Source organism: Stylophora pistillata, chromosome 11 (genome assembly GCF_964205215.1).
Source record: "Stylophora pistillata chromosome 11, jaStyPist1.2, whole genome shotgun sequence".
NCBI lineage: Eukaryota > Metazoa > Cnidaria > Anthozoa > Scleractinia > Pocilloporidae > Stylophora > Stylophora pistillata.
This window is the reverse complement of record NC_142529.1, coordinates 29,793,986-29,816,784: the sequence shown is the minus strand read 5'-3', so window position 1 is coordinate 29,816,784 and position 22,799 is coordinate 29,793,986. Positions and strand designations below refer to the sequence as shown.

Below are 22,799 nucleotides of genomic sequence, written 5' to 3'. Positions count from 1 at the left end.
TCGGAGCACTTGATAATGAACTCACAATAATGAAAAACAAAACAGAAAAAACCAGACAAGTTACGATTCCTTGTAGTACTCAGATTTTTTCTTTATCCAAAGACGGAGACAAGATGAAAAAATCACGTTTAATCTAGAAGATTATGAAACATTCTCTTTTTCATTAGGTAAGACGTTTCTTACACTAGAGAAGCTAGTTGATGCTCTGGAAGACGAAGAGGTTGATGGCATCTTAGTAGATCTGTACACAGCAAGTTACAGGAGCGATTTGTTTAATGTCACTTGGATAGTTATCAATCAAATAATCCCTTTTGAGTTTACTTCTGGGGTTGTAATAAGTAGAAGTGCAGTCAGGCTTAAGGAGCATTTTCGCGATTACATTGAGACAAAGGGCACCGTGGCAGTTACAGAAGTGCTGAAGAAGAGAACAAGTGAAGAGGAGAAAGAGAATAAGGTGAGAAATGGTCACTTTTTGATGTTGCAACTTTTCTGTTTGATGTCAGTGCTTACTCTGTATGGAAATTTTTTAAATGAATTTTTGCTGTGCTCGGTCCGTGAGTCGTGACCTCGAGCCAAATGTTTTCGTGTCCGGCCCTCCCACTCAGTCAATAAGTACATAATACGTGCTGTTATTGGCACCTTGAAATATTTTCCCGTATTGACAACCTTTTTTTCTTTGACTACAATCATTCGAAAATGACTCTAATCGATCTGAATTTTACTTTCAGACCTCAATTTACAAGAACGAGATGAACCACATTCCTCTGCTGGATCCAAGAACACCTATCTATCAAGTGACAATATTCATCCTTCTGGCTCTTCTATTTCTGGCTGTGTTCATGGGATTGGTGAATCATTCGTGGTACAAGGGACTACAGAAAAGGCGATATCGGAAACAAGGTAATAAATAGTAAAAAAAAAAAATGTTACGCTTTGAGTCTGATGCTGACAAGGAGAAATTGTGTGCCAATCAAAATCTTGGGTTTGGAATCTTTGTACTCGTGCGCTTAATGTGTGATTAAAGTGTGATAATATATGGAGAAATTATTTGGATATATCAACAAAGTTGAAGTGGTAAATTGGCCACCGTAACGATGAAAAAAGCTGACGTTTCGAGCGTTAGCCCTTCGTCGGAGCTCCGACGAAGGGCTAACGCTCGAAACGTCAGCTTTTGTAATCGTTACGGTGGCCAATTTACCACTTCAACTTTGTTGATATATACAAATTATTTCGTTACTCCCACCGACGCAGCCCCAAACAATTTCTTTCGAAACTGTCAGCCTTTATTCATATGGAGAAATTAGATGCTAGTCACTCTTCGGGGTAAAACAGCTAATTGCTCGTAAAGAACGGACTTAACTCTGTTAAAAGCGTTTTTGTTTTCTTGTGTAGCCAAACGAGAGAGACAAAGAGAAGAATACATCACGGCTAAATTACAGTTACAGCAGTTGGTGGAGGAATTTTATCAACGGTTTTCATTGAGATATAGAGAGCTGCGGTTAAAACATCGAAAACAGCTTGAATGTTTCAAAATGGCGAACGCGGCATCTACAAATGGAAAAATGCAGCTAAATGTTCCCAACGGGCACTGGGTCTAGCGAATCTTACCCACATGACCACTCCAGAGTGAGGCTGTTAGTTCGAGTAGAATTCTGGGTTGAATGTTGGTTTATTTGGACAAATACGAAGATATTTTTTAAAGCCCTAATTCTCTGTGAAAGTCGAAGAAGTTGATGTAAACTCTCCGTGAATAAACATTTTGAGGCGAATCCTAGTCTCCTCCCGAGGTCGTTTTGGAAGAATTTTGATTTCTTCGAGTAGCACTTCTCACCGATTCTCCAACTCCGCCGTAAACCGCGATGATCAACTACTATCGAAACCGAGTCAAAGAGTGACACCTGAGACGAGGTAGATAGACGACAAAACACTCTCTGGATACTCCATCAAATGGTTTTTTTTACTATTTTGAATTCAGAAAACTTCATTTTCATCGTGTTCAATTGTCTCTTTATAAACGCGCAAAATATTTTCGAAACCTCGAATTAGAAGTCAATTCAAGTTACTGTGCATAAAACAATCCATTAAAACATTCCTCGTGCAATATCACCATATTTAACTTGGGAAATTTTCTTTTCGTGACTAGGAAATGTTAACATATGAAAAAAAATGTAAATTTAATTGTATTTGGAGATGGCGCTTAAATAGTGATTTCAAAGCAAGCTTTTTCAGCCTAATAACATAACATATCTATGGCGCCAAACTGGGTCATTAAACCCAATCTGTCAATCAAGCGCTCAGCGAAAGGATTTCTTACGTTAATAAAAAGGAGGCCTTTTATAACACTAATTACAACGAAACCACACATGATATTTACAACGGTGCTAAGGACGAGTCAAGAGAACCTCGATGGTATTAAATATTGATTTGCGTGGTCTTGCAAAGTACTTGACTGATGGAGAAACGCCAACATTAACGTCGAAATAGAAATCAATTTTTTCCTCGAGAGGAATCACCAATAATGCTTTTTTCCCCTTCCTTTTAGCTAAGTGAGAGTCATGCGAAAGGAAAACTTTATAGAGAAAGGGAGCAAAAAAAAAAAAAAGAAGAAAAAAGAAAAAAGCTTGTCCCGTTTGGCTGAAAGGAAAAGGAAATACTGCTACAAATGTATCCAAGAAAAGGCACGATCTGCAAAATACGTGCTAAAATTTCCAATGCAAATCACTTCATAGGAAAACTGATTACAGATGGTTTTACAGCATTTGTAACCAGCCATATAGCTGTCCGTAGTATTTAAAATTTAAAATTGCTCACTCTCGGCCTATAAAAAAAAGGATTTTTAAAACTTCACCACGTTACCAGACCATGATTGACATTACAAAGAACGCGTCCCAACGCATTATGATAATCTTAACAAGCCAGGATGCGGCAGCTGTCAACCCTTTTCACTCCAAGGATCTAAAGAGGAATTCTCCTTACTGTCTGCCTACAATTCTTATGATGTCAGTTTGGAGAATTTGGTATTGGAAAAACAAATCCCCTAATTGATATATATTAAATTCGCGTCACTTGTCACTTAAAGTTGTATCAGTTGATATGGTGAGGAGAAATTCTGTCTTGGCCACTCATGGGAGTTGAAGGGTTAAGTCTGACGGGCAGATTGCAAAATTTAAGCGAGGTATGATAGCCACGGACACAAGAGGGAAGAGAAACCAAATGTTTCAACGGAGAAGAATAACAGCTCTATGTGTGTGTTTTAAAACTTTGAGCATTTCAAAGCTGTCCCTCGCAAAGCAAGGGGTAAAAGTTGACTATCTAATCATTATTATTACAAACTGGATCATTGGATAATGCAATTCAAGACTTTTTATTAGCTTAGCCATTATGGGATATCAGCCAATATACCATAATCTACAAATATGGTAAGCGTACGCGTCAGCTTAAAATCAAGAGAGAGCTAAAAAATCCAGTTTCTTCTTACAAAATAATCATTTCTTGACGGCGTTTTTAATAAAAAAGTTATTCCACTTGCGCTTGTTAGATATGAGATGATTATAGCCAACTTGGCGCTACGCGCCTCGTTGGCTATCTATCATCTCATATCCAACGCGCGCACGAGGAATAATTGTTAATTATCCCCGGCGCACTGTAGTCTGCGGGTAATAACGCTGAAAAACGACCTTCTAATATCCCACAGCATGAACAATTAGGGTAAAAATGCTAATATAGCCATTCCAACTATATCTGACAGATTTTGGAATTTTAGCCAATCCCTTATCTATACGTGGTATATAGTAATGATATGTTACTTATATGTGAGGCAGAAATGTCAATAGATCTTGAATTTTTGGAAGAAGTATCAACCACGACTACCGATCACTTCGTGACACTGAGCATCCATGATGACTCTGATGATTGAAATGTGGAAACATTCGAGCTATTTAGGCCTCTACCTTGCTATTTACTATTTGATATTAGAGGGCTGCCCTTCGAAATGCAGCGGAAAGCTGACAGAGCTTACAGGTAGGCAGGAAAATAAGTTTTCCCTTACACAACAGCACACGAAATTTTAACACAAGAAAACATCCCAGAGGGCCACTCCTTTTATACAGTAATGGATGTGGCCAACACTTCAATCTTTAGAATAAGAAAGATAGTAATTTAAGCTCGATGACAAAATAGGGAAACATGCTCTTTGGTACCGAAAGTTGTTTTTCGTCTTCTCACGAGTGTGGGACAAGAAAACATTTCTAGTCCCCGTGAGGATTACACGCTCCGATGATCCACCACCATCTAGGATGAGCAAAGCCATTACGAAGTTCATACAGGACACGCGTCCTGCACAGTGCTAGGATCAGCAATGTCGGTAGTGTCGTGTTTGTGTTTTTTACGAACGTGAGACAAAAAATCTGAAACTTCCGAGTCCTCGTGAAGAACTGAACATCAGACTTTCACATTCCGCGCTACGGTGCTCTAGCTCCGAACCAGACAAGGAAGCCTTAAAGCAACATGAGCGCATAGAATGAGAAAAATGCTAACCCTTTCCTCCCAAGAGCTCATTATTAATTCTCCTTGATGTCTGCTATAAAATGTTTATAGTATTGGATCAACTAATAATTCCCTAATTGATATTTCATTTATTCTCATCACTTGTCTGCTTGAAATTGTATTGATATTGTCGGGAGAAATTCTTTCATGATCACTCATGAGAGCTAAAGGGTAAATGACCCAGTCAAGGAAACTCAGTGGCTCACTGGCAGAGCATCTGAAGGAGTCAAAAATTTTTCCTTTATCCCACGCTCCGAGTGAAAAGACAAAAAACACATCCTTCTCTATTCGTATGCGAATATTTATACAGGGTAGCCCAGTTCAACATTCAGCTGGTTTCAGTGGGGCTGTGTAACACCCACCCAACCCACCCCAGGGAGGACATCTACCACACAGAAATCTCGTGCGTGGGAAATTAACGTCTCTTATCCCTAGCCCTGCAGGAGACGGGGCCTACGGTTTATTCGTCCTTATCCGAGAATACTAGAATATCCATCTATTTCTTGATATCATAGAAAGGTAACAAATTCTCCTCAGTTATTTTAAGACCCTGAGTGTTGGTTGGTCTGGCCGGGGCTTGAACCTTCACTCCTTGTTCAATATATTTTTGTGTTTGCTAAAAGCTTGCGGGACTACGTTATTCGTATATTTAAAAACTTAATCCTGGCTAAAATTGCTCGTTTCTCGTAGAAAAAGACATGAAAAGGGGACGCAGAAATGTTGGCAATCAGTCTGCAGGTGGAGGAGAAAGTTATTGGAATTCTACTCTCAATAATTGGTTCACATTATATGCAAATACCACCGCAGAACTGGGTCAAGGTTATGAAAGTCTTTTCGACCTTGACTCTCCCACCCAAAGGGAAACACCTGCTAGAGAAATAACAAAAATTCATTGTCCAAGAGGTCAGGTCTATGACTTTTTAGTCCAAGTCTGCCGCCGTGGTATCAGTGCTTCTGATCTGACTGCCTTCAGTAAAAGAGTCTTCATATCTGTAATTCTTATGCGTCCTAATATTTCATCTCTGTATCTTCCACTCATAACTGAGGCTCACGTGAATCAAGCCATTGTCAATAAGTTGGATGTAAATGACACATGTATTTCCGGAATCACGACTAAAACGGAGGAATATTATCCAGGTTCTCATAAGCCTACGACGACGGTCACCGCAGTTTTTAGTCTCGATTTATGCCAAACGATATCGGAGGACTTTTCTGTTCATAGTGTCAAGGCTGCACTGAGCTCTCTTTCCATTCTATTTAATGGCACAATCTTTACTGTCTTCAAGGTAATGATGAGGTATTTTAATTGTCCTGAAAGAGAAATCTTCCGACCAGATGAATATACAGTGCAAGGAGATACAGTTACTATCACGGCTACTGGAGAAACGTTTCAAAACATTGAATTTTACACGAAGGAACTGACCAAATTGAAGAACGGGTCATACGTTCCCACAGGGGTCCTCACAGTGTGCAAACAACCCATATTAAACTGCTCAGGAGTCTTCATTGAATTAACAAAGGACGAGTATTTCATCTCATCAAACGGTTCTCTTTATCGAAACGTTTCAAGAGAGGTCATAGAGCCTGGACGGTTTCATTTTATTTATGGAAGTCTCTGGGTTTGTGTGAACTTCTCTTCGAGTTACTCGACAGAAAAGTTGACACATGATCTAATGACGGAGGAAATAGTCTCAGGGGTGCTAACGTACGTCGGTCTCTCCGCCTCCGTTGTCAGCTTTCTGATAGTTTTAGTGACTTATTCACTGTTTAAAGAGCTTCGCACTTTACCCGGACTCAATTTGATGAATTTTTCAATAGCACATTTGTCAAAGGACTTACTTTTCGTAGCAACTGCTGGCAGATTACCGAAGCTTGCATGTACAATAGTTGCCATGACAATGCACTACTTCTTTTTGGTTTCCTTCACCTGGATGTCAATAATCGCTTTTGAAACGTGGCGGGCGTTTTCCAAAATCCGCATCAAGCCCAGAAATTTAAGCAGAAGGCAAAAGTGTGGTTACGTGCTACGAAGAATAGCATTGGGATGGGTCCCTCCGTTTGTTTTTGTCCTTGTATGCGTAACTCTTGACCAGTCCCACGCGGCTACTTTTCGCTACGGCGAGACTGGGACTGGTAGGGGCTGTTGGATAAATATTCCCACAGCAAATCTATTCTCGTTCATTTTACCAGTAGCTATCACCATTGCGTTCAACATGGTATTCTTTGTCTTGACTGTGATAGCTATACAGAAGACAAACCAGCAGGTGAGAACGGCAACTCACCACGCAGCTAATCGCAAAACTGCCGCGGTGTTTGCCAAGATTTTCATCCTGATGGGTTTTACATGGATTTTTGGCTTCTTACACAGTCTGGTGTCGAAATACTTTAGGTACCCGTTTGTCATATTAACAACTTTCACAGGACTGTATGTAGCAATAGCGTTTGTGTTTACATCAAGAGTAAGGCGACTGTACCGCAGCTTGTTGTGCTCTGACAAAACTTCAACAACATCAAGAACTCCTCCCACAGCAGAAATCAGTAATGAAGATCGTGTGTAAATAGGATTGGTGTGTCATTCACAGTGAAACCAGACCAAATAGATGTTTAAGTTAAAAAATTATAACGAAAGCTTATCGAGAAGCACAGCATTGCGGGTGCAGAAGCGATCACCCAGCAGGTCAGAGAAGGGGACGGATCAGCCCTGTGCTCCGAGTGCCACTGCCAGCCCAGCCCAGCCCAGCCCAGGCCAGCCCAGTCCTCAGTTGCTCTCCAATGGAATCCTGACGGCCGACGAAAAAGAGGCCTCGAAGAAACTTGAAGGAGAACCGTAAAAAGGAAAATGAGAGACAGAAGCTGGACATTTCGGACAGATTGATCGAATGGAAACTAACAGAAATCAACGGCGTCCTCTGACCATGTAAGGCCTTGTGTGCATCAACGCACGAAGAGAACTAACAAATAACAAGAGATTGTAAATGAAGGTCTCTGACTGGTTTCTACGCTTCCCGTTATTATGCTTTTACGAAAGTATTCAATTATTTTTTTTCTAAAAGAATATATGCAAACTTTGATAACAGCCTGCTCAAAAGATGTCCGTCTAAACCCAAAGAAACCTAGGAAGAGAGCCGGAAACAGGAAGCGCTTGGTCAGCGGTGAGTCCATCTTGGTCATCTTGGTCAGCGGTGAACGACCAAGATGGACGCATAGTTTGCAGCTCCGTCCTAGCCTCAACTTTTTCAACGTTTTTTTCGTGCATTGTATACTATTTTCTTTGGTGATTGTCAAATTCTCAATCATCAGTATGCCGAGTAGTATTTACTTATTTTTTTCTAATACCCGCCAAGACTAGCTAATGCTATATGCGGGTTGTGTAAATTTGCTTGTAATGTTCTGTAAAATAATAATAAACAACAAACAACAACGACAACAGCGCGCTGGTTCATGGTTTGATGACGAATAGCTGAGTACACTAGGCCCAAATACCAGAAACACCCTCGCGTGAGGCAATTTAAATATTCACTACATTTTTTCCGAGTATGTCGTTATCGACCTCGCCCACCAATCCCCCCCCCCCTCCCCTTAGTGTGTGGAGGGAATTCTTTAAGAAAAACGTCACTATGACAGCATAACAAATCAAGGTTCTGATGACAGTTTAATTGAGAGGTCATCAAAATATTTTGTGTTAGAACAACTCAAATCAAATTACCGTTGACAAGATTTAATTCTATTTTTTTCTGCCGTCTAAATGCAGTTTGAAAGTTTCTCTTTAAGCATTTCGCATTAGTGTTCAAAATTTAACCTATCCATGATTTCGTACAGATCAAACCAGAAATGCAAATAAGCGATCAAACTTTCGTTACACGTTCGAAATTAATTAACCAAATATTTGGAAGCCATTTTGAAACGTGCTCGATTGGTTGAAATCACTGTTTAGAAACGATATAATAATTTCTTTCAGTATGAACTGAAGTTTAGAATTAAAATAAGGGTATATATCGGTAATTTTCCTTCAGTATGAAGTGTAGCTTAGACATAAAATAAGGGTCCTTAAGAGGAAACCAGCTCTGAATAAAATGCTGAATTACATCGCCATATCCTCTTGTGAGTAAACTCCATGGAAGACGCACTGTTCTTGAAATTTTCTGGAACAAAAGTATAACATTCTGGGCATAATTAGATGGTTTAAAGTGTAGCTTCCCTCAGAGTTTTTTCAATCAGAAATCAAGTCATTCTTGAAAGACGCGATCGTCATAGCGATCAAACTATTTTTGATAAACTCCAAACACAACACAGACAGCAAAAAGAGAGTCGTTATGGTAGCTCTCTGATACAAATGTATCATAGAGGAGCTTGCAGCGCAGCCCCATAATTTAACAAAATAGTAGTAGTAACCCATCAAGCCGAAAACATTTGGACTTCTGACCGTACGGGCGTCTGTACAAGGTGCTACTTTTTGCATGCATGGTCAACTTGACCGCGGGCACGGCAACGCCACGGCCTTAGTTTTGTCCAGTGGGCGTTTGAGCGTTCCGTTCTTTTTCTCTTTTTCTGCCTCATTAAAGAGCTCTAACCCAAGGGAAAAGGTCGGAAAATTGTCTTCGTTTTGGGACTGGTAGGCCGAGTCTCTGTTTGTATCCATTATTGTCACGAAATATATTATTATTTCCCCGCGCTAACAATGGCCGCTCGCGCGAAAAAAAAAAATTTCTGGCGAAGCGATTTGCTCATGCACGATATCAGCGTGCACTATCGGGATTTTGAGCACGCTTACGTATAATGAATTTGATTGCGCGGCTCTGCTAGCTATGTTATAACTTAATCTAACACCAAATTTATGTACCTTATTTACAAGAAAATGTGTATTAGCTTGAAGAATTGACTGTCAGATCTTAGGAGTTAAAGTTCAATCATTAAGCAAAGTTCACATATAACAAGTGTCCTGTGTACTGCTAGGATTGACAAAGGTTACAGCATACTAAGAGGAAATAAGAGCAATAAAAGTCATAGATTTTTAGTTCAGTCATCGTAGGAAGAAAGATCAGAAACATGTCCGAAAACCCATCTGTATTTTTGATGAAAAACGAAACCCAAATGTTAAAAAGCAGAAAATCTGCAAACCGTAAAGACACCAAGACCGAAAAACCAAAATCGATCTATAAGGTAGCCAAGACTGCTAAAACAGTGTTAACACCAATCACATAGGAAATTGGATGATGCACGCAAACCTCAAAACCAGACAATTGTTACCTTTTGCTTTCCTAAATACACTAAAATTTCAGGTGAGTCTTTCTGTGATGTTCACTGTTTTCAGTGTTTAACAGTAGACATTAGGCACATGAGTTGGACTGGAAGGTGTCTGAACTTTTTCTAGTATAACAATTACCAGTTAAATAATTATTCACCAACAATAATTTAATTTGCATTTAATATTTTACTTAATTACTTTCACCAGAGTGTGGTGAGGGTCGCACAACAGAGCGAGGCTCCAAATTAAGTGCGCCCAATATCCCACCCACCCAACCCCAGGGGAGGACATCCATCACACAATAATCTCGTGTGTGGGGAAATTTACTTCCCCAACCCCAACTCTGCAGGAGACGGGACCTCCATTTATTCGTCCCTAACCGAGAAGACTAGAATATCTAACCATTTCTTGATGTTATAGAAAGGTAGCAAATTCTTCTCAATTATTTTAAGACCCTAAGTGTTGATCCGGCCGGGACTCGAACCCTCGACCTCCCGCACAACAGTCCAGCGCTCTATCCATTGAGCTAACCGGGAAGCGGTTAGCTCAATGGATAGAGCTTTCATAACTACCCTTATGAAAGCTAAAATCTTTCACAAGCTTAGTAACACCTGTTACTTCATTTTCATCGTGTCCATTTGTCTCTTTTTAAACGCGCAAAATATTTTCAAAACCTAGAATTAGAAGTCAAGTTTCTGTGCATAAAACAATTTATTAAAACATTCCCCATGCAATATCACCATATCTAACTTGGAAAATTTTCTCTTCGTCACTAGGGAATGTTAACATGTGAAAAAAATGTAAAATTTGTTGTATTCGGATCGAGATGGCGCTTACATAATGATTTCAAAGCAAGCTTTTTCAGTCAATAAGATAACATATCTAAGGCGCCAAACCGAGTCGTTAAACCTAATCTATCAATCAAGCGCTTAGCTAAAGGAATTTTTACCTCAATATAAACGAGGCCTTTTATAATTTCAACGAAACCACACTGACATAATGTTTACAACGGTAGCAAGGACAAGTCAAGAGATCCTCGATGGTATAAAATATTGATTTGCATGGTCTTGTAAAATACTTGACTGATGGAGAAACTCCAACATTAAAGTGGAAATAGAAATCAATTTTTTCCACGAGAGAAATTAGCAAGTAGTGTTTTTTTTATTCCTTCCTTTTAGCTAAGTGCAAGTCATGCGAAAGGACAATCTTATAGCGAAAGGGAGCAAAACAGGAAAAAAAGAAAAAAGCTTCCCCCGTTTGGCTGAAAGGAAAAGGAAAATACTGCTACAAATGTATGCAAGAAAAGGCACGATCCACACAATACGTGCTAAAATTTCCAATGCAAATCACTCTATAGGAAAACTGATTACAGATGGTTTTACAGCATTTGTACCCAGCCATATTGCTGTCCGTAGTTTTTAAAATGTGGAATTGCTCACTCTCGGCCTATAAAAAAAAAAATTATTTTTAAAACTTCACCACGTTACCAGACCATGATTGACATTACAAAGAACGCGTCCCAACGCATTATGATAATCTTAACAAGCCAGGATGCGGCAGCTGTCAACCCTTTTCACTCCAAGGATCTAAAGAGGAATTCTCCTTACTGTCTGCCTACAATTCTTATGATGTCAGTTTGGAGAATTTGGTATTGGAAAAACAAATCCCCTAATTGATATTTATTAAATTCGCGTCACTTGTCACTTAAAGTTGTATCAGTTGATATGGTGAGGAGAAATTCTGTCTTGGCCACTCATGGGAGTTGAAGGGTTAAGTCTGACGGGCAGATTGCAAAATTTAAGCAAGTTATGATAGCCACGGACACAAGAGGGAAGAGAAACCAAATGTTTCAACGGAGAAGAATAACAGCTCTGTGCGTGTGTTTTAAAACTTTGAGCATTTCTAAGCTGTCCCTCGCAAAGCAAGGGGTATAAGTTGACTATCTAATCATTATTATTAAAAACTGGATCATTGGGTAATGCAATTCAAGACTTTTTATTAGCTTAGCCATTATGGTTTATCAGCCAATATACCATAATCTACAAATATGGTAAGCGTACGCGTCAGCTTAAAATCAAGAGAGAGCTAAAAAATCCGGTCTCTTCTTACAAAATAATAGTTTCTTGACGGCGTTTTTAATAAAAAAAGTATTCCATTTGCGCTTGTTAGATATGAGATGATTATAGCCAACTTGGCGCTACGCGCCTCGTTGGCTATCTATCATCTCGTATCCAACGCGCGCTCGAGGAATAATTGTTAATTATCCCCGGCGCACTGTAGTCTGCGGCTAATAACGCTGAAAAACGACCTTCTAATATCCCACAGCATGAACAATTAGGGTAAAAATGCTAATATAGTCATTCCAACTATATCTGACAGATTTTGGAATTTTAGCCAATCCCTTATCCATACGTGGTATATAGTAATGATATGTTACTTATATGTGAGGCAGAAATGTCAATAGATCTTGAATTTTTGGAAGAAGTATCAACCACGACTACCGATCACTTCGTGACACTGAGCATTCATGATGACTCTGATGATTGAAATGTGGAAACATTCGAGCTGTTTAGGCCTCTACCTTGCTATTTACTATTTGATATTAAAGGGCTGCCCTTCGAAATGCAGCGGAAAGCTGACAGAGCTTACAGGTAGGCAGGAAAATAAGTTTTCCCTTACACAACAGCACACGAAATTTTAACACAAGAAAACATCCCAGAGGGCCACTCCTTTTATACAGTAATGGATGAGGCCAACACTTCAATCTTTAGAATAAGAAAGATAGTAATTTAAGCTCGGTGACAAAATAGGGAAACATGCTCTTTGGTACCGAAAGTTGTTTTTCGTCTTCTCACGAGTGTGGGACAAGAAAACATTTCTAGTCCCCGTGAGGATTCCACGCTCCGATGATCCACCACCATCTACGATGAGCAAAGCCATTACGAAGTTCATACAGGACACGCGTCCTGCACAGTGCTAGGATCAGCAATGTCGGTAGTGTCGTGTTTGTGTTTTTTACGAACGTGAGACAAAAAATCTGAAACTTCCGAGTCCTCGTGAAGAACTGAACATCAGACTTTCACATTCCGCGCTACGGTGCTCTAGCTCCGAACCAGACTCTTCTGTCAGCCAGGTCATTGCTGGGTTGATGCCACGATCAGCAAGGAAGCCTTAAAGCAACATGAGCGCATAGAATGAGAAAAAATGCTAACCCTTTCCTCCCAAGAGCTCATTACTAATTCTCCTTGATGTCTGCTATAAAATGTTTATGGTATTGGATCAACTAATAATCCCCTAATTGATATTTCATTTATTCTCATCACTTGTCTGCTTGAAATTATATTGATATTATCAGGAGAAATACTTTCTTGATCACTCATGAGAGTTAAAGGGTAAATGACCCTGTCAAGGCAACTCAGTGGCTCACTGGCAGAGCATCTGAAGGACTCAAAAATTTTTCCTTTATCCCACACTCCGATCGCGAGTGAAAAGACAAAAAACATCCTTTGTAGTCACGGCGCCTCACCTTCGTTTTGCATTCACGCCCTTTGTACATTGTTTTCCGTTTTCATTTGTTCCGTGTATATTTGTTATTCTGTTAGGTTCGCCAGTCATTTTTGGTTACGTCACATTTCATATTTTCGTGTTCATTTTTTATGCATTGTTTCTATTGTTTGGCATACCTTCTTCTACCGTAGTTTTCTTGTCGCCGTGTCATTATGTTTTAGTCGTCGTAGTCGTCACATAATCTTGTAAGTTTCGTTATTTTGTCCGTACTTTACCTGTTCTATTTGTATTTCGTTTTGCCTTCCTGTTCTGTATACTTAACTCATTTACGTACATTTGCCTTTAGCGAATCGCTAGTAAAAGTGCGAATCTCGTTTGGTTATGGATTTAGACTACATCCTTCTCTATTTTACTCCTTGTTCAACATATTTTTGTGTTTGCTCAAGCTCGCGGGATTACTTTATTCATATATTTAAAAACTTAATCCTGGCTAAAATTGCTTGTTTCTCGTAGAAAAAGACGTGAAAAGGGAACGCAGAAATGTTGGCACTCAGTCTGCAGGTGGAGGAGAAAGCTATTGGAATTCTACTCTCAATCATTGGCCCACATTACACGTAAATACCACCAGATATCTGATGGTTTCATTCAATTTATCACCGTCGATCGCAGTGAAGGTACCACAAGTAAATATTACAGACCTTGGCGATTCCTATGAAATTCTTTTCAAGCTTGACTCTCCCACCCCCAGGGGAATACCTGCTAGAGAAGTATCAAAAATTCATTGTCCAGTAGGTCAAGTCTATGACTTTTTCATCCAAGTTTGCCGACGTGGTATCAGTGCTGCTGATCTGACAGCCCTCAGTAAAAGAGTCATCATCGTTGTAATTTTTATGCGTCCTAATATTTCATCTCGGTGTTTTCCGCTCATAACTGAGGCTCACGTGAATCAAGCCATTGTCAATAAGTTGGATGTAAATGACACATCTATTTCCGGAATCACGATTGAAACGGTGGGAAATTATCCGACGGTCAATGCAGCTTTTAATCTCGATTTACGCCAAACGATATCGGAGGACATTTCAGTTCATAGTGTCAAGGCTGCACTGAGCTCTCTTTCCATTCTATTTAATGGCACAATCTTTACTGTCTTCAAGGTAATGATGAGGTATTTTAATTGTCCTGAAAGAGAAATCTTCCGACCAGATGAATATACAGTGCAAGGAGATACAGTTACTATCACGGCTACTGGAGAAACGTTTCAAAACATTGAATTTTACACGAAGGAACTGACCAAATTGAAGAACGGGTCATACGTTCCCACAGGGGTCCTCACAGTGTGCAAACAACCCATATTAAACTGCTCAGGAGTCTTCATTGAATTAACAAAGGACGAGTATTTCATCTCATCAAACGGTTCTCTTTATCAAAACGTTTCAGGAGAGGTCATAGAGCCTGGACGGTTTCATTTTATTTATGGAAGTCTCTGGGTTTGTGAGAACTTCTCTTCGAGTTACTCGACAGAAAAGTTGACACATGATCTAATGACGGAGGAAATAGTCTCAGGGGTGCTAACCTACGTCGGTCTCTCCGTCTCCGTTGTCAGTTTTCTGATAGTTTTAGTGACTTATTCACTGTTTAAAGAGCTTCGCACTTTACCCGGAGTCAGTTTGATGAATTTTTCAATAGCACATTTGTCAAAGGACTTACTTTTCGTAGCAACTGCTGGCAGATTACCGAAGCTTGCATGTACAATAGTTGCCATGACAATGCACTACTTCTTTTTGGTTTCCTTCACCTGGATGTCAATAATCGCTTTTGAAACGTGGCGGGCGTTTTCCAAAATCCGCATCAAGCCCAGAAATTTAAGCAGAAGGCAAAAGTGTGGTTACGTGCTACGAAGAATAGCATTGGGATGGGTCCCTCCGTTTGTTTTTGTCCTTGTATGCGTAACTCTTGACCAGTCCCACGCGGCTACTTTTCGCTACGGCGAGACTGGGACTGGTAGGGGCTGTTGGATAAATATTCCCACAGCAAATCTATTCTCGTTCATTTTACCAGTAGCTATCACCATTGCGTTCAACATGGTATTCTTTGTCTTGACTGTGATAGCTATACGGAAGACAAACCAGCAGGTGAGAACGGCAACTCACCACGCAGCTAATCGCAAAACTGCCGCGGTGTTTGCCAAGATTTTCATCCTGATGGGTTTTACATGGATTTTTGGCTTCTTACAGAGTCTGGTGTCGAAATACTTTAGGTACCCGTTTGTCATATTAACAACTTTCACAGGACTGTATGTAGCAATAGCGTTTGTGTTTACATCAAGAGTAAGGCGACTGTACCGCAGCTTGTTGTGCTCTGACAAAACTTCAACAACATCAAGAACTCCTCCCACAGCAGAAATCAGTAATGAAGATCGTGTGTAAATAGGATTGGTGTGTCATTCACAGTGAAATCAGACCAAATAGATGTTTAAGACCAAAAAGATATAACGAAAGTTTATAGAAAAGCACAGCAGAGTGGGTACAGAACCGATCACCCAGCAGGTTCAGAGAAGGGGATGGATGGATCAGCCCTGTGCTCCGAATGCCACTGCCAGCCCAGCCCAGCCCTGAGTTGCCCTCCAATGGAATCCCGACGGCCGACGAAAAAGAAGCCTTGACGAAACTTGAAGGAGAACCGTAAAAAAAGAAATGAGAGACAGAAGCTGGACCTTGCGGACAGCTTGATCGACCGGAAACTGACAGAAATCAATGGCGTTCTCTGACCGAGGTCTTCTGTGCATCAACGCACGAAGAGAACTAACAAATAGCAAGAGATTATAAATGAAGGTTACTGACTGGTTTACGCGCTTCCCGTTATGATGCTTTTACGAAAGTGTTCAATTTATTTTTTCTAAAAAACATATATGCAAACTTTGATGAGAACTTGCTAAAAAGATGTCCGTCTAAACCCAAAGAAACCTAGGAAGAGAGCGTGAAACAGGAAGCGCGGTGGTTGATGGTTAGATGGCGAATAGCTGAGTACACCAGGCCCAAAATACCACAAACACCCTCACAATTTTCTTTTTCTTAGCGATTAAGAAAGGGTTCACGAGCTATATATGATTTTCAGATTGTTAGCGAGACGTGCACATAGGTATGATTTAGTTGTCACACATCAACAAGCGTGGGGTAATTCGCTACATTTTTTCTCAGTATCTCTTTATCGACGTCGTCCCCCCACCCCCCCCCCCCGTGGGTGGAGGGAATTTTTAAAAAAAAAACAAACCTCACCATGACAGCATAACAAATCAAAGTTCTGATGACAGTTTAATTAAGAGGTCATCAAAATATTTTGTGTTAGAACAACTCAAATCAGATTGCTGTTAACAAGATTTAATTCTAATTTTTCTCCCGCCTACATGCAGTTTGAAAGTTTCTCTTCAAGTAATTCGCATTAGTCTTCAAAATTACCTTGCCATTGTCCATGATTTCGCACAGATCAAACCGGAACTGTAAATAAGCGATCAAACCCTCGTTACACGTTCGACATTAATTAACCAAATAGTTGGAAGCCATTTTGAAACGTGCTCGCTTGGTTGAAATAAGTATGTTTAGAAACAATATATCGGTAATTTCCCTTCAGTATGAAGTGTAGCTTAGACATAAAATAAGGGTCCTTAAGAGGAAACCAGCTCTGAATGAAAATGCTGATTTACATCGCGATATCCTCTTCTGGGTAAACTCCATGATCGAAGATCGAAGACGCACTGTTCTTGAAATTTTCTGGAACAAAAGTATAACATTGTGGACATAATTAAGTAGTTTAAAGTGTAGCTTCCCTCAGAGTGTAGTCACTCAGAAATCAAGTCATTCTTGAAGGACGCAAAGACGTGATCGTCACAGCTATCGAACTATTCTTGATAAACTCCAAACACAACACAGACAGCAAAAAGAGAGTCGTTATGGTAGCTCTCTGATACAAATGTATCACAGTCAGTGTCCCAGATGGAACGGCTGGCAATCCTCACATCCTGTCCTTTGACTTGCCCAATCGTCACGGAACACACAAACTTAAACCGAGCGTAGCCGAGCTGTTTCAAGTCACCCATGATTGAGTTGGACATACCTTTAGCGAGCTCCCTACATCTCTTAGCCTCGTATATTTGCGACTCTAGCGACTGTAGATGCTGAACAATGATGCTTTTAACTTCCTCAGCGCTAAATCGTTTCTCTGGCTTCATTTTGTAAGTGTTCTCCGCGACTGTTGTGGCTCTAGGGCGCGCTGAGTGCGTTGAAGACGACGCTTGCTCGACATTGCCAACGGGACAGGAGAAAAAGGTCATTACGAAATTCCCCTTTTGCGGAGGTACTTTCGGCGCGGGGAAGAACAGACTTGAAGCACTAGAGCTACTTCGACGGGTGCGGCGACCTTCCATCATGTAGAATCGTCACAAAATTTAGGAGACATTGACGAAATCGTCACAAGATATCTCCCATAGTTTCCATACAGGATAATGTGAAACACCCTTAGCGACTGATGTACACGGCTAGAAATTTGATATTAGAAATCATGACAACCAGTTTAGACACGTGGAGATCTAAAATTGGCAAATTGTAGCGCAATTTTCTTTCTAGATATGTGTTATCATTTTAATCCCTTTTAACATAACTTGGATTTGCCTTCAAATTACCCACAGATTTCCCTTTTTAGCGATATTAATGGCGTCCATGTATGTGTTTTTCTTTCCTAAGTTGACGCAGAGTTAACTCTGATTGACGATACAAAAAGTGAGAGTAACGCCAATTATATTTCTTGCGGCTTCATTTCTTATATCCGTTGTCCAATCGGTCATATGTATATAAAGTTTTTTAATTCTCTTGCTTCTTTTTCATGTTCGCGGTGCTAAAAACTGTGTGTGAGCTCTAAAGTTAACTGTACTGCCGAAGTCTAGGGGTATGTTTTGACAAACTAAGACATGCTTACAATCTGGAGACCAAGTGTATTTATTATACGACGTACACAGATCATAATTTTCTAGGAAAATTCATTACTTGACGAGGCTTCGCGATTCGTGCGATATCGGTTTTCAAGTGCAATTTAATAGGGAATTCACGAGTGAAGTAATGGATTTTCCTTGAATCGCATAACTGAATAAAAGTGAGTAAAAAAAGGAAACAGCATTACTTAAAATTGTTATGCTTACGTAGATGCGAAACAATATCACTTAGCCTCGTTTTCAACTCGCAATTCCACGCTAAATACCTTGCTTCGTTAAGCAATCAGTTTGCGATTCTTCTCAAAATCTGTACGGTTGTAAATAGCGCCTCGATAATTTGTCAAGAGAAATTTGGAGGCCTGGGCAGAATGCAAAAAGTATCACTCTGGGTGTGGGGGCAGGGAAAAAATTTAATGTCAGCTCACTAACTACATGTCTAAAATGACGCAAGTCTCGAGCACTCAACAAAAATCATAACAAAAATAAATAACAAATTAAAATACCAGTACAGGGTATATTTCTATTTTGTGTGAATTCCAGATTGAGACTGGCCATCTATGACTTCCATCATCCATAACATCTCACTATGAAGATTACTGCTGAGGTCTGCAATTTTCAGTACCTTGATGGTTGGGTATTGTTTCTGATCTAGACTGCCTGTTGACTTCAGTTTTCCGGCAATCATCACATACATTCCTGGAAAGATAAAAAGATTCCATTTAGTTCTACCAATTTTTTTTTCCAAAGGGATGTTGATTATCTGTCAAAATTAAGAACATAAGTTTTCAGAAGGACTCATAGCCTGATCAGTTAAAATTTTCAGTGGAATGCTCAACTAACTAAGCTGAAAACAACTCGTTAACCTTTTACTCCAATAAATGAAGTGATTAACATGTAACCTCTCTGTATAATCATTAGGGATCACCATCCCTGTATACTATCAGCAAACAGTTGATGAGAATAGTCAAACTCATGAGGTAGAAGTTGATACCTTAATCTAACACCAAATTCTTGTAACTTATTTTCAAGAAAATGTGTATTAGCTGGAGGGGAGAATTGACTGTGAGATCTTAGGAGTTAAAGTTCAATCATAAGCAAAGTTCACAGAGAAAAAAGTGTCCTGTGTACTGCTAGGATTGGCAAAGTTTAAAGCATACTGAGAGGAAACAAGAGTAATAAAAGTCAGAGATTTTTAGCTCAGTCATCATATGTGTAGCGTATGTCCATATTTGCTATTTCCTTATTTGGAAGTGAACATGTGCTGAGGGAAAAAAAGGAACACCATCTTTAATAGAGGATTAAAATCTGTTGTGTTGTTAAAAGCGTGTTTTTGATTGATCCAGCTATGCTACAATAATGAAGAAAGATCTTATTATTGATTTCTGAAAACCATAAGGTAAAGGTAGGTTTGGTCTGTACTTGACTCAAGAAGCCCTGCACCCAGCTGGAGCTTATCTTAGTTTACCATTGCATGAAGTAACTGGGAGTATCACTTACTTCTTCCTGGATGACTCTACTCTATTGCATGGTTACCACCCCCCCCCCCCCCAGCAGTCTCCACTGGGCTTCCATAACAGGTCCCCAGCACCTGTTTAAACTTCTGAATGGAGAGAAGCAATGTTAAAGTAACGTATTTTCCCCAAGAACACAACACCATGACCTGGCCAGGTCTTGATAATGGACCTCTTGACTCACAGCATAGTACAGCTCAATAATTATGACCACCACATCCCCGCCACATCAAGACAACAAACACCTAGAATATTTCAGGAATATTTTCTCTGTGTGGAGAGTTGGGGTGAATTACAAATTGAAAAACCATAGAAAAAAATCATTCAAAACCACAAAACCACAAAAAGATTAGATCAAAATCAAAAATTGCACGCAAAACTGTCAAAACCGATAAATTTTCACATCCCATACACCACTTTCATAAATGGCTGCCGGATTGATATTCTTTTCTTTAAATTCATACTAGCCTCACTAGCCTCACTTGAGATAATGCATTCTTTTGAATGTTGAACTGGAGAACGAGGTCAGAAAGGCTAATTTAAATTTAAACAAAAGAATATCAATCCGACAGCCATGTATGAAAGTGGTCAATGGGTTACCTAAATCCTCAACAATCTCACACAATGTTGAGAAGTGCAGCATACAGAGGTTTTGCCACTATTCAAGATCAATGGAGGTGCATAACTGCCACTGAGACTGAAGAGAAACATGAACCCAAACCATGAATGAAGAAAAACCAAACACCAAATCAGAAACAAATCTGAAAACCCATCACTATTTTTGATGAAAACTAAAACCCAAATTTATGTTAAAAAGCAGAAATCTGGAAACTGTAATGACACCAAAACCAAAAGACCAAAGTATTTTGGCACAAAAGCCAAAAATTGATCTATGAGGTAGCCAAAACTGCTAAAACAGAAATCCTAATGCGCCTCCCCTCCCCGTGTTAACACCACTCACATGGGAAATTGGATAATGCATGCAAACCGCCAGTAAGTAATGTGAACTACACAACGAATATGCTTTATTCATACACGGCGAAACAAGATGGAAGGTACACTATGGAGAGAAAACAGTCAGGTGTCACTCATATGAGCGTGCGCATAAAACTAAACAAACACCGCAGGACAACCTGCTGGCGAACCTCAAAACCAGACAATTGTTACTGCATGCCTGTTTTCCTAGACACACTAAAATTTCAGGTATCAAGTCTTTGATGTTCACTGTTTTCAATGTTTCACAGTGGACATTTAAGGCACATGAGTTGGACTGGAAGGTGTCTGAACTTTTTCTAGTATATAACATAATTATCAGTGAAATAATTATTCACCTACAGTAACTACCTTTATGAAGGTTAAAATCTTTCACAAGCTTGGTAACACCTGTCACTTCAATAATTCCTGTACCATCATCCAATAAAAAGTCATTTCCATCAGCTCTGACCAGTACAACAATACCTTGCACCCAAATTTGATTGAAACAAAATTTAAGGCCACCATTTTCATACAACCATTGTCCTTCATTTCCATCATAACTCAATGAACAGTGTTGTAATTGACAGGCAAAGAACTTTCTAGCTGGTGAATCCAGACTGAATGTCTGTCTCTGTGACATGAGGGCTGTGAAAAGGATAAAAGGACAAAAATTTTATACAATTTTTCACGATTAACAGAAGATTTTATACAAGAGCATGGCCTTCCAGGTTCAACTAGCATTTGAGTTCTCATCTCCCTCCGTAATGGTTTGGAAAATTTCCTTGTGATAATAAACAATTATTTGATGAGGTTTTTGTGATATCTGGAATAATCAAGGTCAAGGTAAGTGTCATCAGCCGAAGCCGAAGGCCGAATCTTTATCTTCAAGTAATTTCTCAATTTCTTGCTGGGTCGATGAAGTGAATCGAGAAGCCATTCTTACTTCGCTGTCCATGAACTTGACATTGCTCCACCAGAAATCATGCATTGCGTGCACAACCTACAGATTATTCACTAATCTGTATAAGGTACAGATTAGTGAAGAATCTGTAGATTGCGCTGTTTCTCATAATTGACTGTGGGTGTTTAGCCAATGAGAAGACAGATGGTGACTACAATGTATAATAATTAGTTCTTATTAACCGAGCGGGAGGTCTGTATGGGAGAAACTTGACCGAGGTTGCCAGTACAGACTGAATGCAGTGAGGTGTGTACCAGCAACGGAGGTCAAGATTCTCCTACACAGACCGACCTAGCTCGGTTAATAAGATGTTTATAATTTATATTGCTGTGTCTTATATGCCAATTTTTTATATTCTTTGTACCTTTTTTTTTCTAGACTGGTCTAGATGCCGGTCTAGATGGGAAAATCTAGACCACTTTCAATATTGATTTCGGCCAATCAAATTCGTGTATTTGGTTGTTCCCAGTCCTTGTGAGACACAGCCATATTATAATAATAATGATAATTATGGTTGGCTCAACCTCCTATATTGAGACTGAGACTGCAATTACCAGCCAGGAAATTTTTCTAAATAATCGTAAACATTTCAGAACAGTTTCTGTAATAACACTTATTGCTACTTGCTCATCCCTCCATTCTAGCTGAAATTTGATATGAGCAACGAGCTTTCACAATAATTCGCAAAGTTTTGCAAAATAGAGCAGATTGAAGATTGAAGCTGGAGGCCCCGGAGAGAGGACTCATCAAGTGGCTCATCCGCGGTGTAAAAACCTGTGAAGCTTACGAGTGACGTAAAATAAAGCCAACTAAACATTAAATTTTTACACCGAGGATGACCCCATCAAGTTAAAATCCAGTAAAATAGCAAAATTTTACGGTAATTCGCGTATGAAAGCTTACCTGCACAGCTGAAAAATTTGCAGCCACAAAGAAACTCTAAGATAGACCTAAGATGAAGCACAGCTCGCTGTGCTCATCATCTTCCCGCCATTTTGAAACGTTCGCGCCAAAGAAACTGGGTCGAAATTTGGATTGACATCATGCAACATGGCGGACCTTGAGGCTGGCAGG

The 22,799-nt window shown here is 39.7% G+C and overlaps 5 protein-coding genes across 10 annotated transcripts in view; 3 read left to right on the top strand and 2 right to left on the bottom strand.

Annotated features, from left to right (window-relative positions):
• LOC111321143 (uncharacterized) overlaps positions 1-2,503 on the top strand; it is a 31,659-nt gene extending 29,156 nt beyond the window's left edge. For 4 of the 5 annotated variants that reach the window (XM_088737868.1, XM_088737870.1, XM_088737871.1 and 1 more), the window contains 3 exons: positions 168-454; positions 729-900; positions 1,393-2,503. In XM_088737868.1, the coding sequence (XP_088593994.1) occupies positions 168-454; positions 729-900; positions 1,393-1,598 (665 nt within the window). In that variant the 3' untranslated portion in view covers positions 1,599-2,503. The remainder of the gene's footprint in view (positions 1-167; positions 455-728; positions 901-1,392) is intronic. The other variant, XM_088737873.1, reaches the window with a different exon arrangement.
• Positions 2,504-3,744: 1,241 nt separating this feature from the next.
• LOC111321140 (uncharacterized) lies at positions 3,745-10,836 on the top strand. Its single transcript, XM_088737878.1, has 2 exons — positions 3,745-4,020; positions 5,236-10,836. The coding sequence occupies exons 1-2, from the start codon at positions 3,897-3,899 to the stop codon at positions 7,101-7,103; spliced, it is 1,992 nt and encodes a 663-aa protein (XP_088594004.1). The 5' UTR covers positions 3,745-3,896; the 3' UTR covers positions 7,104-10,836.
• Positions 10,837-12,039: 1,203 nt separating this feature from the next.
• Positions 12,040-17,268, top strand: LOC148721116 (uncharacterized). Its single transcript, XM_088737874.1, has 2 exons — positions 12,040-12,441; positions 13,811-17,268. The coding sequence occupies exons 1-2, from the start codon at positions 12,318-12,320 to the stop codon at positions 15,721-15,723; spliced, it is 2,037 nt and encodes a 678-aa protein (XP_088594000.1). The 5' UTR covers positions 12,040-12,317; the 3' UTR covers positions 15,724-17,268.
• On the bottom strand, positions 16,590-18,119 carry LOC111321190 (dynein light chain Tctex-type 5). Its single transcript, XM_022924002.2, has one exon. The coding sequence runs from the start codon at positions 17,718-17,720 to the stop codon at positions 17,193-17,195; it is 528 nt and encodes a 175-aa protein (XP_022779737.2). The 5' UTR covers positions 17,721-18,119; the 3' UTR covers positions 16,590-17,192.
• A 549-nt stretch (positions 18,120-18,668) lies between these two features.
• Positions 18,669-22,761, bottom strand: LOC148721115 (recQ-mediated genome instability protein 2-like). Of its 2 annotated transcripts, none has more exons than XM_088737876.1 (3): positions 22,629-22,761; positions 21,134-21,409; positions 18,669-18,974 (listed from the first exon to the last, which is right to left on the bottom strand). In XM_088737876.1, the coding sequence occupies exons 2-3, from the start codon at positions 21,402-21,404 to the stop codon at positions 18,799-18,801; spliced, it is 447 nt and encodes a 148-aa protein (XP_088594002.1). In that variant the 5' UTR covers positions 21,405-21,409; positions 22,629-22,761; the 3' UTR covers positions 18,669-18,798. The 2 variants fall into 2 exon arrangements, with proteins under 2 accessions (XP_088594002.1, XP_088594003.1); XM_088737877.1 differs by having other exon boundaries at positions 18,779-18,974; positions 21,121-21,409.
• Between the last annotated feature and the right edge of the window lie 38 nt (positions 22,762-22,799).

Excerpts from the sequence above, each read along its gene's own strand:
- LOC111321140 (XM_088737878.1), top strand. The coding sequence starts at position 3,897 with ATGATGACTCTGATGATTGAAATGTGGAAACATTCGAGCTATTTAGGC. Across the intron at positions 4,021-5,235 it reads AAAGCTGACAGAGCTTACAG|AAAAAGACATGAAAAGGGGA; the intron begins GTAGGCAGGAAA and ends CGTTTCTCGTAG.
- LOC148721116 (XM_088737874.1), top strand. The coding sequence starts at position 12,318 with ATGATGACTCTGATGATTGAAATGTGGAAACATTCGAGCTGTTTAGGC. Across the intron at positions 12,442-13,810 it reads AAAGCTGACAGAGCTTACAG|AAAAAGACGTGAAAAGGGAA; the intron begins GTAGGCAGGAAA and ends TGTTTCTCGTAG.
- LOC111321190 (XM_022924002.2), bottom strand. The coding sequence starts at position 17,720 with ATGATGGAAGGTCGCCGCACCCGTCGAAGTAGCTCTAGTGCTTCAAGT.
- LOC148721115 (XM_088737876.1), bottom strand. The coding sequence starts at position 21,404 with ATGTCACAGAGACAGACATTCAGTCTGGATTCACCAGCTAGAAAGTTC. Across the intron at positions 18,975-21,133 it reads AGATTTTAACCTTCATAAAG|GAATGTATGTGATGATTGCC; the intron begins GTAGTTACTGTA and ends TTATCTTTCCAG.